This window comes from Pinus tabuliformis, chromosome 4_1 (assembly GCF_031772625.1).
Source record: "Pinus tabuliformis cultivar Carrire ecotype Pingquan chromosome 4_1, CPIR1, whole genome shotgun sequence".
Classification (NCBI taxonomy): domain Eukaryota; kingdom Viridiplantae; phylum Streptophyta; class Pinopsida; order Pinales; family Pinaceae; genus Pinus; species Pinus tabuliformis.
This window is the reverse complement of record NC_142303.1, coordinates 270,728,922-270,744,973: the sequence shown is the minus strand read 5'-3', so window position 1 is coordinate 270,744,973 and position 16,052 is coordinate 270,728,922. Positions and strand designations below refer to the sequence as shown.

At 41.1% G+C, this 16,052-nt stretch overlaps 1 protein-coding gene across 1 annotated transcript in view; it reads left to right on the top strand.

The window, feature by feature from the left end:
* The window catches only part of EDA25 (CCAAT-binding factor), a 327,784-nt gene that overhangs the window by 172,762 nt on the left and 138,970 nt on the right, over positions 1-16,052 (top strand). The window contains 1 exon segment of the mRNA XM_089419585.1: positions 381-452. Coding sequence (XP_089275711.1) covers positions 381-452 — 72 coding nt within the window.

Sequence of the window (16,052 nt, the reverse complement as noted above, 5' to 3'; positions counted from 1 at the left end):
TGAAAGCAAGCGAAATGAATGCCTCACATACCTCCCATTTAGTATGAAGTTTTTCTGGCATTCTCACATTCCTGTCAACTGATGAAACTTTCCTATTAGTTGTCTTAGTGTTGTTGAATTATGATCACATTATTGAGGAGGTCTCAGAATGTTATATTCAATTTAAGCAGTTTGCAAATCTGGGGCTGCTAATATAAATATATATCCACATCTAGTCATCTATGCTTATAAATGATGATTTTACTTTACCGCTACATGCGAAATCTTACTCTGAAGCTATATCATGTATACAGAAATAGGAAAAGCAAAATGTAAGGCATTTTGTTGATTGTTTGTTTTTGTTCCTGGATTAACTGCTATGATTTTCTCTGTTATTGCAGGCAGGCGTGGTTGATGAAGTAGATATTTTTGTGTTTCGTCCCCATGTTGGACTGCGGGCAAGATATTATGCTGTATGTTATCTTTATTATAATCTTATACTGATTTATGTATCCAATTAAGCTGTTCTTCTTTTTGGGTTTGGGAAAAAAGGAAGTTCTTGTATTACATATACAATATAAAAATTTATGATAGTAGCCTCCGTAAATGTTACCAACTCTTGAACTTAATCAGATCCCTATTTTTTTTCTTCTCTAGCATCGGAACTTAGTTTCCTGATGGCTAAGACTATAGTATGAAATACTGTAGGGAGGAAAAAATCGCAACAGAAGACCACATCTATAGCCCACCTGAGAATTTAATGACTGACTTTTAACATTTCCAAATCCGATGTTGATGGCAACCTTAATCCTTTGATTCCTTACTTGAATTATGAACTAGGATATAAATTCTCTGCCTCCAAGGGCAGTTGGATCCTGATTAGTAACCCCAATTTTAATACCTACTTAGCTCTATTTTTGACATTTAGGTATTGAGTTTGGTAGAGATTTTCTCAACATCTTCATAAGACATCATAAGGGATCTGTGGTTTTGTTGAAGCTTGTGGTAGCTTTAGAAGGACCTTTTTTTAGGCTTGGTGTCTTAGCATGTAGGAGATGATTAATTGCCTCTTTAGGTGCTTGCTTGATGGAGTAAGTGATTTATGTCTTCTTTCCTAAGCCAAACTTAGGAAAAGTACAATAACTAAAGTCAATTAATTATTGTGGACTATTAAGTCAATTTCTAAGGATAAATAATGAAATTATTTAAATGACTTAGAAATGATCTCAAGTGTTGATCTCCTAAATATTCTAGAAGGGAGATTACAGTTAGGGATTTGGGCTTGATGAAGATTATAAAATAAACCTTAAGGAAAGGTGAAGATGCATACAAGTGGAGAACGTGATTTTATCTAGAGCGAGAGGCTCAACTAGATTGTAGCGTAGAGGGGTTTGTCTTTAGCCGTAGACCAATGGGACCTCCTCTATGGTCTTAAGGTTATAGGAGGGGCCCTACTTGGGAAACATGGATTGAAGTAGCGTGCCCATAACCATTCCATATTTAACATCTTTGATAATTCCCTTAATACCACATCCATCCTTCGGGTTAACTATCATTGGTTATTTTGGATTTGACACTTGATGCAGGAGCATTCACCCAAGAGAAAATCATTGTAAGTAAGTAGACATAGGGGGGTCATGTATTTTAGGAAGTTGGATTCCTAAGTGATAAGTTAATGTAATATTTAGGCCTTTAAGTGATTTAATTAGATAATTAGAGGAGATTGTAAGTGTTTTCGAATAAATGAGAACATGAGTGGAAATAATGCCAAAACAGTCCAAAGTCAACTATAACTCTTAAACAGTGCCATGATTTGAGGAACTAAGGAGAGCCTTTAGGAATTAATTGAACCTAGAAGTGGACATAGAGGACCGAGAGGATTTAGGAGGCAGTTCAATAGATTTAGGAGTCGAACCAGGATAGTTCAACAGAACTCGTGGCATATATGTAAGCCTACGGGCAGAGTCAGAGAGTAGGCCACTGATATTGAAGAACAGGCCTGTGTAGAGACAGAGTAGTCTCGGTTGTAATCAATTATTCATAATTTTATATATATCAAGGTTCATTTGGGTACTATGTAAATGTGTGTGATAGGTGTGAATGATTGATTTGTGCGTGAACTCGTAAGCTCTGTAACAAAGGATTGCAGACAGAGTTCTGAAGAATACGCAGAGGAGAGAATGATTCAGAGGAATCGTAAGGGATCTTTGAATCCAGTCAGAAGGAGCAGAATGAAGCTCTGAAGTGAAGGCGATGTAAGAATTCACAGTAGATAAGCTCAGGAGGAGTGCACAGTGAAATAACAGAAGGCCAGAATCTTTTGAAGAAAACCGGACCACAGAGGAAAACTGAAGAAAAGGTGCAAAATCTAAGTAAACAGGCGGACGGAGAAATGGAGTGGTAACGCTCAACAGCCGTTAGATCTGTGAGATCAACGGTCCTGATCATATCGCATCGGCGGAACCTTTTGGGTGTTATCGGACCTTGACCATCAGGAAGCTCGATTGCGATAATGTGATGCATCATGGACCGTCGGATCGAGAGTCTAGATCGACAATTCAGATGAGATCGGTGATCAGAGGTATCAGAGGTCGGGTAATTGGCGTAGTGGAAGAACTTTGAAGTCGACGGAACCGATAAGGAATATGAATGCGGTTGTATAGAATTTGAGTTCCACTTTTGCCTTTTGGAGCGGAATTTCAATGTTTCCGAAGTGGGGCCGAAAGGTTTATAAGCACAACTATATAATATTTGAGGTCCGGTAGTGCGTTATCACATATCGGATGCGATAGGCATATATGTGTTAATGAAACCGCGGAGGCGCTGATAACCGATTGCGATTGCGATGAGGTTAAACCTTGGAAAACGTGACAAGGCTGTATAGAAAGGCGGAAAGGTGTGTTTATGTGAGCATTTCCCTTTATAAATGGTTTATAAGGAAATATGTGCCGATAAGAGATTTATGTGTTAAAAACATATGTAACCAAAGGTAAGGAAGGGGAAGGTTATGTATGCGGGTTTAAAGGTTAATGAAGGGTTTATAAAGGCTGCGAAGAGGTTTAAAGTCCCGATAGGAAAGATTTAAAAGAAAGACTTTAATAAGTTATATGAGAAGGTTAAGGGGTGATTTAAGTCTCGATAGAAGGTTTAAAGAGGGGTGATTAATTTTCTGAGAAGGAAAAGGTGGGTTAATGTGTGACTTTGGTCAGTCCATGAATCATTCTGAATGAGAGTAAAAGAGGGCCTTAACCATTAGATGGTGGAAGGTTTGACTCCTTTGAGAGTCAAATACCTGGGACAATTGTGTTTGTGCATTTTATGAATACTGTGGGTATGAGTGGGGGTAGCCCTACACCATTAGTGGTATCAGAGCCAGGTTTGTAATCAGAGCGGGGAAGACTTCCTATGAAAGGAGATTGCACACAGAAGAAGGTAATGTGCATAAGACTACAACAGAAGTCTGTAAGGAGAAACTTGAAGCTCTTGGAAGATTGTAGCATACCAGCGGAGGCTTGGAGTAAACAGAAACAGAGGATTCCTTGAAGGAAAGAAAAAGCAAGATTGCTTAATGCAAGTTCTGAAGGAAAGAGGACTTGGAGACAAAACAAAGAACAATCCATTCAAAGTACAGGTGGAATGGTGAAACAAGATTATGCTGAGATCTTGAAGGTGAAGTAATATGTTCTGTTTTAAATTGAGTGTTATGAAACCAGCTCAAGAAAAGATAGAAAAGATAGATCAACGCCTTAGAATTCAGCCTCTTCGAGGGGGCAACCTCCTTTACATTACATAAATGAACAATTCTTGGATGATACAAATGAAAAGGCCTCCTTTCTATATATAGGAGTCTAAGGGCTCATAACATAATCAGAGCCGACATAACAATAATAATGTAAGGGCACAATAATAAGAATAGTGGGCTTCTATGGGGCACAATAGTAACAATATGGGAACTACATGGGTACATCAATATAATAAGTGGGTTATACTAATAACAATAAGGGGTTACACTAGTAGTATAGGGGCCTAACATGCCCCTCTCCTTCAAAAAGCGTTGTCCTCAACGCTTGAGTAGTTCTTGATGCTTCTATATAAAATTCGGAATATTCAGTGGGTAAGTTCTTCCACTTGATGAGATACTCTGAAATTGATCGATTTCGTAGCTGTCGGGTTCTTGTTTCTATGACTGCTCTAGGTTCCAATATGATTTTTTCTTCCTCTTCAATTTCTGGCAATATTGTTTGAATTGGGATCTTTTGCAACTTTTGAATAAGTGGCCATACTTCTTCGTCCTTCTTCCATTCATCCATTGTTTCGTTTATCCAATCTGGTTGGATAATATAAATAGCACAAAACAATGCTTCCACATCCTCATCCTTGAAGAGTCTTCCCATTCGGTAAGGTCGCCATTTTTTAAGTGCATGTATTATTGCCAACATTTCCTTCTCATAAATAGCTTGCTTGAGATGTAGCAGTGAAAATACCCAATCACCTACATCAAAACATTTTTCACTACGATGTTGATCTACCTATTGTTTCGTTTATTTTGCACCGAAGTGGCGTTATCCTTTAAAAGTTGGAGAACTTGTTGTTGATGCTTGATGTGATCTTTTACTGCTTGAACCTTTTTCTTCTTGATATGTCCTTCTATCTCTAGAGTTTGAGGAGTGGTAATTTTTTCCAATCCTTTACAAGATATGGTCGGATTCATTTCTTGATGCTCGATGTGATCTTTCACTTCTTGAACATTTTTCTTCTTTATATGTCCTTCTATCTTGATAGTTTGAGGAGTGGTAATTTCGAACAATGAATTACAAGATATGGTTGGATTCATTTCTTCTTTCTCGATGTGATCTTTCACTTCTTGCACCTTTTTCTTCTTGATATGTCCTTCTATCTTGAGAGTTTGAGTGGTAATTCTTGCCAATGCTTTACAAGATATGGTCTGATTCATTTCTTCTTTCTCTGGGGTGGGGTCTTGGCGTATATCTTCTTTTTTTGATGTTTCTTGATCCTTTTCTTCCTCCTCTTCATATTCTATGTAAAATAATTTCTTCTCAGCACACTTATGATCTTTAGTGCATTTGCTATCACAATTGTAACAAAGCCCTTTTTCTCTTTTTTCTTCCAATTGTTGTGGTGTAACCCTTGTAGGTTGTGGAACGCTAGGAGAAACAACACTTCCATCTTTATAGTTGTGAGGGGTACGCTTCCTGGTTTCTATAATTTTGCTTTCCACTATGTCACAAATCCCTTTTACTCTTTCCAATTGTTGTGGTGTTGTTCTAAAGAAGGTGTTGCTCTTTGTATCCTCATAATGTGCTATCATTTCCTCCATGAAAATTGACCACGTAACAAGTTGTTTACGAGAACAAAGCCCTTCGTACCATAAAAATTGATCTGGTTCTAACTATGAAGATGCAATACATACCTTTTGTAACAGTTGTACACCATGTAGATCAAAATATTGCTCCATCTAAAGTATCCAATTTACCAGATCCTTGCCATCGAACTTCCTCATCTTGTTTTTTCTTGATTTTAGGAGCTCGACCTTGAAACAACTGTAACTCTGTACTTTCGAATCTTTAAGTTTTGAAACTGTGATCTATAGTAGCCCTCTGTGTCCTCTTTCCAATGCCACCAGTCTAATCCAAATTGGATTCTCTAAGAAAGAGTTATGCACAATCTCCCAAGATGACCTGATTATAGACCTTTCCAGAAGAGCGAAATTGTATGAAGTGCCACGTGTCACTGTTTCGACCTTTGGATCTGAAAAATGCATACAAGAAACTACAGTCCGTCCTCTTTCTGTACCTTCTTACGAAATTTCAATCCGATCCCCAGAGAGAAAGTTATGATGATTTCCCCAGGTCACCTGTTTGGAATGTAATTCAGGAGTCTGCAAAAAGACCAACTTCCTCAGATCATATCTCCGCAAATATAGCGCGAAAAGCTCTGAAATTCGGACCCGAGGTTCAGCGCGATTTCTTCTCAAATGGGTTTTTTTTGCAACTTCTGAAACGTCGCAGAAAAAAAGTTATAGTGAAAATGCCACGATGACTTGTTTGGAGCAGCGAAACCCTAGAATCCAAAGCTCTGATACCAAATGTTATGGAACCAACTCAAGAAAAGATAGATCAATGCCTTAGAATTCAGCCTCTTCGAGGGGGCAACCTCCTTTACATTACATAAATGAACAATTCTTGGATGATACAAATGAAAAGACCTCCTTTCTATATATAGGAGTCTAAGGGGTCATAACATAATCAGAGCCGACATAACAATAACAATGTAAGGGCACAATAATAAGAATAGTGGGCTTCTATGGGGCACAATAGTAACAATATGGGCACTACATGGGTACATCAATATAATAAGTGGGTTATACTAATAACAATAAGGGGTTACACTAGTAGTATAGGGGCCTAACATTGAGAATGTGTGTTTTTATACTAATGCACAGGTGATAGCAAGAGAAGCTGTGAGAGGAGAACCAGATGTGTTCTTGAAGACAGAGTAAGGACAACACTCTGAAGTAGAAGTGGTAGTGAACCTGAAGAATCCAACAAGAGATTGGACAGAGAAGATCGCTGAACTTTCTCAAGAGAGAGCGAGACATTGCAGAAGCCTAGAAGGAGCAAAGGTGTTGCTCAAGAGGAGGTTCCAGATACAGGACTGTGCTTACCAAAAGACTGAGTGAGGAGAGCTTAGTGAGGTAAGATTGCAGCTAGGAGGAGTAGCTGTTGTAGATAAATGAGGAGCTCATGAAGAAAGAAGTGTTGAAATTTGGTACCGGAGGACAGGTGGTTCCCTTAGGCTTTGATCTTTGGCCTAGGGAAAAGTGTCCAAAAGAATTTAATTTTTCTCCTAAAGTGACTTTATAATTTTATAAAGTTAAATCTAATTTAAAAGTGACTTTAAGTGATAAAGTTATTAAGTCTAATTTTAAAGTGACTTTTATAAAGTCAATGAAAAATTAAAAAGGAAAAGTGACTTTGGAAATAAATGACTAAGTGGGTCTTTATTAAAGTGGGGTGAATTAAAAAATAGAAAGTGAGATTTAAATGAGCATTTAATCTCAACCATTGATCTAAATCTATTTCAGCCATTGGATTTAGAGATCACCCAAAAGTCACTTGGATCACCCAAAAGTCACTTGAAGTTATATTAAAGGAGGAAAAGGAGGAAAAGGTCATTCATTCTTTCATGAGCAGATTGGGAGAAGGAGAGCAAGAGAGCAAGAGAGATTTCTGAGCAGGAAGGAGGAGACAGCAGCTTGGCACACATTCCAAGGCAGCAGTTGAGCAGATTTGTACAGCTGATTCAGCACATAGTGAAAGACAGATTTTTGCACAAACATCGAGGAGCAGTTTGCTGATTTTTCTGCACACAAAACGGAGGTCGTACATCATTTATTGCTGTCCTGTTTGCTGTAATTTCCAGATTGCTGTGAGGCACGGGAAAGGAGATAAGTTGTAAATTTGCTTGCTGAATAATTCTCACTGTAAAAAGGCAATTTTCAGAAATAAAGAAGAGCTCTCAAACTGGTTTTCCCCAAGAGTTGTAGGGGGTTTTTCCAGGGTCAAGTTGACAAAAAATATCAGTGTTTTAATGTGTTTTAATGGCTGTTTTTAATTGCTGATTTTTAATTCTGCAATTTCCAGCATTCTGAAAAATTTCCAGAATTTGTGTTTTCAGCAATATTTATTTTTTTCAGTCTGTTAAATGTATGGTTATGGGAATGGGCATTTAACTACATGGGAGAAATAAGGAGAAACTGAAAACCGGGGTGGGAAAACAGAAATTTTTACATGGTATCAGAGCTTGAGTGCTGAAGGGCAGTTTGGAACAGCAAAAAGGAAAAATTACAGTTGCTGATTTTTCAATCAGAAAATTCCAGCAAGCTGATTTTTTCATAAACAGCGGTTTTATCTTTACTACAGCAGTGCTATTTTTCAGTTTTAGGACAGCAGGATGTCATTGGGATTGAGGGTGGAGGATAGGCTGGATGGGCATATAAATTACAGCGTTTGGAAGGAGAGAATGCAGAGTATCTTTGAGGAGGCAGAAGTCTGGGATATCATGGTGCATACCGCACAGAACCCTGTTGTTGTGCCCACTGATGTTACTCAGTTGGCTGAGTATAAAAAGAAGAACAATAAGGGTAAGAGGCTGATTCTAGACGGAATCAAAGACCATTGCATTCCTCATGTGAGAGGAAAGAGCAATGCCCATGAGATGTGGACAACATTGTCCAATCTCTACCAGAGTACCAATGAGAACCAGAAGATGGTCCTGAAGGAGAAGTTGAAGAACATTAAGATGGGGAATGATAGTGCAGCTGGATATCTCACAAAGATTACCAATGTGAGAGATGAGTTGGCAACGATTGGAGAGGCCATTCCATCCACTGAGTTGGTGCGGATTGCAGTGAATGGCCTCCCCCGTTCATGGTTGAACTTTGCTGATGGGGTTTGTGCACGTGAGACCCTTCCCACATGGGAGAGGTTTTGGGATGATTGTATTCAGACAGAGATCAGGAAAGGACAGCTTGGGGCAGCCAAGCCAGTTGAGCAGGATGAGGACGTAGCACTGGTGGCAGGAGGCAAGAAAGGCAAAGGGAAGAAGCAGGCTTCCACAAGCGATGGTGGGGGCAAAGGCAAAGGTAAAGGTAAACAGGGGAACACACAGAAGGACTATTCCAAGGTGAAGTGTTGGAATTGTCAAAAGATGGGACACTATGCAGTTGTGTGTCCGGAGAAGAAGAAGAAGAAGGGGAAGAACCAGGACGTGGCAGCTTCAGCAGAGATTGAGGACTTTGCAGGTCGTTTTGACCGGGAGTTTGCGTTCACTATGTGTGAGTCCTTTAGTGCAGGATCACCTGCCACACAGGTTCAGAGGGAGCATGCTTTTCCCTCGATTAGCGGAGCATCTTCAGGTATCTGGTATGTGGACAGTGGGGCTTCACGTCACATGACAGGAGTCCGAGAGTACTTCTCAGAGCTTTCAGAGAGTGGCACTGATATTGAGGTAGTACTCGGTGATGACAGAGTTGTTAGAGCAGTCGGGGTGGGGACAGTGACATTTCAGAGGGAGTCCAAACCTCCCTTGAAGGTGTCAGAGGTTCTTTATGTGCCAGGGATGGGGAAGAACCTCATATCCGTCTCAGCTTTGGAGGACAGAGGATATGAGGTACTGTTCAGGGGAGGACAGGTGTTGATGTATCCCAGGGGCACTCCAGCTGATTCAGCTAGAGTGATAGGTGTACGCCATGCAAAGGTGTACAAGTTTGCATTCCAACCCCTTTTGGCATTGAGCAGTAGTACCGACAGCAGAGCTAGCAGTTCTGAGCTGTGTGAGATTTGGCACCGCAGGATGGGACATATGTATCATGGAGCCTTGAGGACATTGCGGGAGATCACTACAGGTGTGCCAGATTTCAGTACTGATCACTTTGATACTTGCAGAGGTTGTGCGATGGGCAAGTTTGCCAAATCCCCTTTTCCCAGCAGTGACAGCAGAGCGACGGGGATACTTGATTTGATTCATTCCGATGTGAGCGGTCGGATGTCTCATGTTTCCTTGAGTGGATATGAGTACTATGTTTTATTCATTGATGATCACTCCAGGAGGGCCTGGATTTATTTTTTGAAGACCAAGAGTGAGGTCTTCAAGCGGTTTCAGGAGTTCAGAGCTCTTGTGGAGACTCAGACAGGTCGAAAGATCAAGTCCTTGAGGTCGGACAATGGAGGAGAGTACACCCTTGGAGAGTTTGTTGACTATTGTGCGGAGGCAGGCATTAGGAGGGAGTTCACTGTTCCTTACAACCCCCAGCAGAACGGGGTTGCGGAGAGGAAGAACAGATCCATCATAGAGGCTGCCAAAGCCATGATACATGATCAGGGGTTGCCATTGTTCTTGTGGGTAGAGGCCTGCAACACAGCTGTTTACTTGCAGAACAGGAGTCCGCATCGTGCTTTGGGGCACATGACTCCGGAGGAGGCTTTCTCTGGGAAGAAGCCTGATATTGGTCATCTTCATATCTTTGGATGCATTACATACTCCTATATACCCAAAGAGAAGAGGACCAAACTAGAGCCCACCGCAGAGAAGGGTATCTTTGTGGGCTACAGTGAGACCTCAAAGTCCTTTCGGATTTACATTCCTGCACAGAGGAGAGTTGTTGTCAGACGGGATGTGAAGTTCGAGGAGGACAGGGCCTTTAGGAGGTCACGGGAGTTAGAGTATCTGGATCAGCCAGACCCTCAGCAGCAGTTGAGTCAGTCGCAAGGATCCAGTGGGCAGGGATCAGGAGGATCCGGAGGTACATCTATGAGGATGTCAGGTCCATCAGTGAGCAGTGGCTCGCCGAGCCAGAGGGGTGGTGCTCCGGGCAGCATGCAGAGCAGTTCACAGAGCAGTTCACTAGGGAGTCCACTGATGGACAGTTCACACGGTACCTCAGCTTCTACAGGTTCAGGTGCAGGCAGGAGGACAGCAGACAGACAGTCAGGAGTTCAGGCTACTGATGGTGATGAGGAGGAGGAGTTTCATTCTCCTATGGGAGAAGCATGCTCAGGGAAGAGGACGCCCAAGTGGCTTCAGGACACCTTGAGAGATGCCACATCTGTTGCTGAGCCGAAGAGGCCGGTCAGAGAGAGTAGACCACCTGAGAGGTTTTGTAGTTATATGGTTATGGTTACCAGCATCCTTGACTCTGAGCCTTCTAGCTATGAGGAGGCAGCTAGCCAGCAGGTCTGGAGAGAGGCCATGCAGGAGGAGTATTCTTCTATCATGAAGAATGATGTTTGGGAGGTGGTGTCGAGGCCTGAGGGCAAATCCGTGGTTACTTCCAGATGGCTTCACAAGGTAAAGCATGCTGCAGATGGCAGCATTGAGAAATTCAAAGCGAGGTTTGTGGCTAGAGGGTTCTCCTAGGTAGAGGGAGTTGATTATGAGGAGACCTTCGCTCCCGTGGCTCGATATACTTCGATCCGCTCCATTATATCGATAGCAGCAGAGATGGGTTGGAAGATCCACCAGATGGATGTGAAGACCGCATTTCTCAATGGCTTCATACAGGAGGAGGTGTACATTGAGCAGCCACAGGGCTTTGAGGTGCATGGGAAGGAGTCCCATGTGTGCAGATTGAAGAAGGCCCTTTATGGCCTGAAGCAAGCTCCCAGAGCTTGGTACTCCAGGATAGATGCATACTTGTAGGGGATGGGTTTCACAAAGAGTGAGGCAGATCCGAACCTTTACTTTATTGTGATTGGTGAGGAGCCTCTCATTCTGGTGTTGTATGTGGATGACTTGATCATTACAGGTGCAGAGAGACTCATAGAGCACTGCAAGAGAGATCTTGCGGCGGAGTTTGAGATGAAGGACATCGGCTTGATGCATTACTTTTTGGGTTTGGAGGTGTGGCAGGAGGAGGGGCATTTCTTCCTGGGGCAGGGGAAGTATATTGTGGACATCCTTAGCAGATTCCACATGGAGGATTGTAGACCCATGTCGACACCGATGATCACCAACTGGAAGAAGCTTCATGCTTCGGATTCCGAGTTGGTGGATCCCACATTGTACAGGCAGCTGATTGGTTCCTTGATGTATTTGGTCAACACTAGACCAGATATCTGTTTTGCAGTCAACACGATGAGTCAGTTTATGTGTGAGCCTAGGAAGGTTCACTGGGTGGCTGCAAAACACATTTTGCGGTACTTGCAGGGGACAGTGGATTATGGTCTGGACTACAGGCAGGGAGATGGAGTGAGATTGGCAGGATACACTGATTCTGATTGGGCAGGTTGTGCTTCTGATAGGAAGAGCACTTCAGGGTGTTGTTTTGGGTTGGGTTCAGCAGTAGTGTCATGGTTCAGCCGGAAGCAGCAGTCAGTAGCACTGAGTTCAGCGGAAGCAGAGTATATGGCAGCCAGTCTAACTAGTTGTGAGGCCATCTGGCTTCGCAAGATGTTGTTTGGCTTATTTGGTCAGCCGTTGAGACCTTCAGTGATTTACTGTGATAATCAGAGTTGCATTAAACTCACGGAGAATCCAGTATTTCATGACAGGTCAAAGCATATCGGGATCAGATATCATTTCATCAGAGACTATGTTCAGAAGGGAGCTGTGAAGCTTGAGTATATTTCCACTGATGAGCAGATTGCAGATATCCTTACCAAAGCCTTACCACGGGGCAAGCATGTCTACTTCAGAGACAAGATGGGTGTGGTGAGGAACACCTTCCTCGGTAAGAGGGAGTGTTGAAATTTGGTACCGGAGGACAGGTGGTTTCCTTAGGCTTTGATCTTTGGCCTAGGGAAAAGTGTCCAAAAGAATTTAATTTTTCTCCTAAAGTGACTTTATAATTTTATAAAGTTAAATCTAATTTAAAAGTGACTTTAAGTGATAAAGTTATTAAGTCTAATTTTAAAGTGACTTTTATAAAGTCAATGAAAAATTAGAAAGGAAAAGTGACTTTGGAAATAAATGACTAAGTGGGTCTTTATTAAAGTGGGGTGAATTAAAAAATAGAAAGTGAGATTTAAATGAGCATTTAATCTCAACCATTGATCTAAATCTATTTCAGCCATTGGATTTAGAGATCACCCAAAAGTCACTTGGATCACCCAAAAGTCACTTGGAGTTATATTAAAGGAGGAAAAGGAGGAAAATGAGGAAAAGGTCATTCATTCTTTCATGAGCAGATTGGGAGAAGGAGAGCAAGAGAGCAAGAGAGATTTCTGAGCAGGAAGGAGAAGGAGACAGCAGCTTGGCACACATTCCAAGGCAGCAGTTGAGCAGATTTGTACAGCTGATTCAGCACATAGTGAAAGGCAGATTTTTGCACAAACATCGAGGAGCAGTTTGCTGATTTTTCTGCACACAAAACGGAGGTCGTACAACATTTATTGCTGTCCTGTTTGCTGTAATTTCCAGATTGCTGTGAGGCACGGGAAAGGAGATAAGTTGTAAATTTGCTTGCTGATTTTTTTGCTGAATAATTCTCACTGTAAAAAGGCAATTTTCAGAAATAAAGAAGAGCTCTCAAACTGGTTTTCCCCAAGAGTTGTAGGGGGTTTTTCCAGGGTCAAGTTGACAAAAAATATCAGTGTTTTAATGGCTGTTTTTAATTGCTGATTTTTAATTCTGCAATTTCCAGCATTCTGAAAAATTTCCAGAATTTGTGTTTTCAGCAATATTTATTTTTTTCAGTCTATTAAATGTATGGTTATGGGAATGGGCATTTAACTACATGGGAGAAATAAGGAGAAACTGAAAACCGGGGTGGGAAAACAGAAATTTTTACAAGAAGAGAAAAAGATGGCTACTGATAGTCATAGCAAAGGTTTAGAGAGAAGCCACAACAGAAGAAAGATGAAGAAAGAGGATGCCAAAGCAGATGGCAAGAAGATGAGTCAAGAGGAAATTGACCAGGAGGTTGCAGAATTAAAAGAACAACTCGATGCATTAAGGAGAATGCTTGAGGAAAGCCAGAGACTAGGTTGGGTCTTGAGGAAGAAGCCAGTAAAATGGCAAGAAATACAGAGAAGGCTATAGCAAATGCAAGTGAAGTGGCTGATGGAAAAACTCAAGGAAGTTGAGTTAGAAATGGAAGAATCCATTTGTGAACCAGAACAGGGAGAAATTTTGGGAGAGAGTGAAGATGAAGACTTGAAAACTGGGACTTCAAGTGAGGCCAAAGGGTCACATGGTTTTAAATCTGAAAATTTGTGTATGTTTGCAGGTGAAACATGTAACGAAGGAAAATTGCTGATATTGTCATGAAGAAGAAAGAAGACCAGCAGAATCTAAATTCTATTTGGGGAGAAGATGAGATAGATAGATCTCATATGCAGTTGGAGAAAGATATCAAGCAACCAAGTGAAGGACTTGAAGAGATTGAAGAGGAGACCATCAAAGAATTTCTGAATCATATGAAGGATTTAGAAAAACAAGAAGATATGATGGCTTAACCATCAAGTGAGACCATAGAGTCGATTGTTTTTAAGATTGATAGTTTGTCTGTGGATGCAAGACAAATACAAGAGAATGTTAATGCAGATGGTGAGACAAGGATAGCTCTTGGAGAAGATAAACAACAAGAGACTCTGTGGATGCAGGACAAATACAAGAGAATGTTAATGCAGATGGTGAGACAAGGATAGCTCTTGGAGAAGATAAACAACAAGATTCTCTGTGGATGCAGGACAAATACAAGAGAATGTTAATGCAGATGGTGAGACAAGGATAGCTCTTGGAGAAGATAAACAACAAGAGACTGAAGACAAACTTGAAGAAGAGAGTATGTTCGCTGAAAACATAGTAAAGGATGATCAATTCACCATGATCATAGGCACAGTGGAAATAGCCATGGAAGCTGTTGAAACAGTCAATGAAGAAGAAGGACATCTACTGAAAGATGTTAAGAAGAAAGAAGTCTATGACTTAACAAAGGGAGAAAGAACACTATCAAAGGAGTGTTTTGCAGAGGATGAGCAATCTGTTGAAACTGTCAGAAGTATGAAGAAATATCTTTCAGAAGATGCAAACTCTGAAGTTAAGGAGGATGGAGAATGTCCCTTAAATGAGAGAAACAATGATTTATTGTAGCAGAAGGAACTTAACAATGCATGGATGTGTGAAGATGTGACAACACAGGAACAAGTTCTTGTGGAAGAAGGAGATGAAGTTCAGTCTGAAGAGCTGATATGTGAAACAACAATTGAGACTGTTGAACCTTATGATTCCCAAACTAATAATTTGTGTGTAAATGCAAGAAACATAAGTGATGATGAAATACTGGCAAAGTGTCATAGAGAAATTGCATTGCTGGAATATTTGCTGGAGAATTCAGAGTATGACAGTATGATTGCAGAAAAAGGAGTTCACTATGGTGAACAAGAGAAGGAAGACATCATTAGGACAAATGATGTGGAGGAGAGACTAGTTGACAGTCTCATGAATTCTTTTGAGAATTCAAAATAGCATACTGATGTGCTGATAGAGGGGAAAGAAACAGTGCAACAAGCTAAATTGTTGTCAAAGGAAAACAAGGCACAACAACCTTATGTTTTTTATTTTAACAAGTGTTTTGTGAATGTAGGTTTTGTTGCAATTGCTGGAGGAGATTTGGCACAAGTGAACAACCAAATAAAGGTGAAAGAATTCTATGGAAGAACTGTTAAAATTGGCAACCAGGGCAAAACTTCATGTGGGTCATCTTATTCATGGCTAATAATATTTTTATTAGATTCCTCTCGTCGAGAGGTGTAGGATTGATATAAAGATCATCCAATTCCGATAAGTATTCATGGAGATATGAATTTATTTTGATTATGAAATTATTATCAAGCCGACCTACAACTCATGTAGGCTCAGAAGCCCAACAGTCGCATCTATTCACCCACCAACGTTGTGTATAAATATAAGAGGACTTTTCCTCATTTGGACTCACTCATCTCATCACATCTCTCTCTCTCTCTATTGCGCAGATATGAGTCTCTTCTCTACTGCGCTGAAATGGGTCTCTCTCTCTCACACATGTGAAGCCGGAAGCTGTTGAATTTGAAGCTGCAACTGCAGAAGTAAAGATTGACTTGCATGGCCTAGAAGATCTCCTCTTTGGAACTGCACTGTAGGTTCATCTGAACCTCCTTTGAAAGCCGCAACTTTTGGTGGTGGAATGAAGTCAATCTGACGAACGGTTTGCAAGATATCGACTGCCCTAGTTTGAAGCTGAAAACTGCTGAAACTGAAGTTGCAACTGCAGAAGTAAAGATTGACTTGCGTGGCCTAGAAGATCTCCTCTTTGGAACTGCGCTGTAGGTTCATCTGAACCTCCTTTGAAAGCCGCAACTTTTGGTGGTGGAATGAAGTCAATCCGACGAACGGTTTGCAAGATATCGACTGCCCTAGTTTGAAGCCAGAAACTGCTGAAACTGAAGCTGCAACTGCAGAAGTAAAGATTGACTTGCGTGGCCTAGAAGATCTCCTCATCTGAACTGCGCTGTAGGTTCATCTGAACCTCCTTTGGAAGCCGAAACTTTTGGTGGTGGAATGAAGTCAATCCG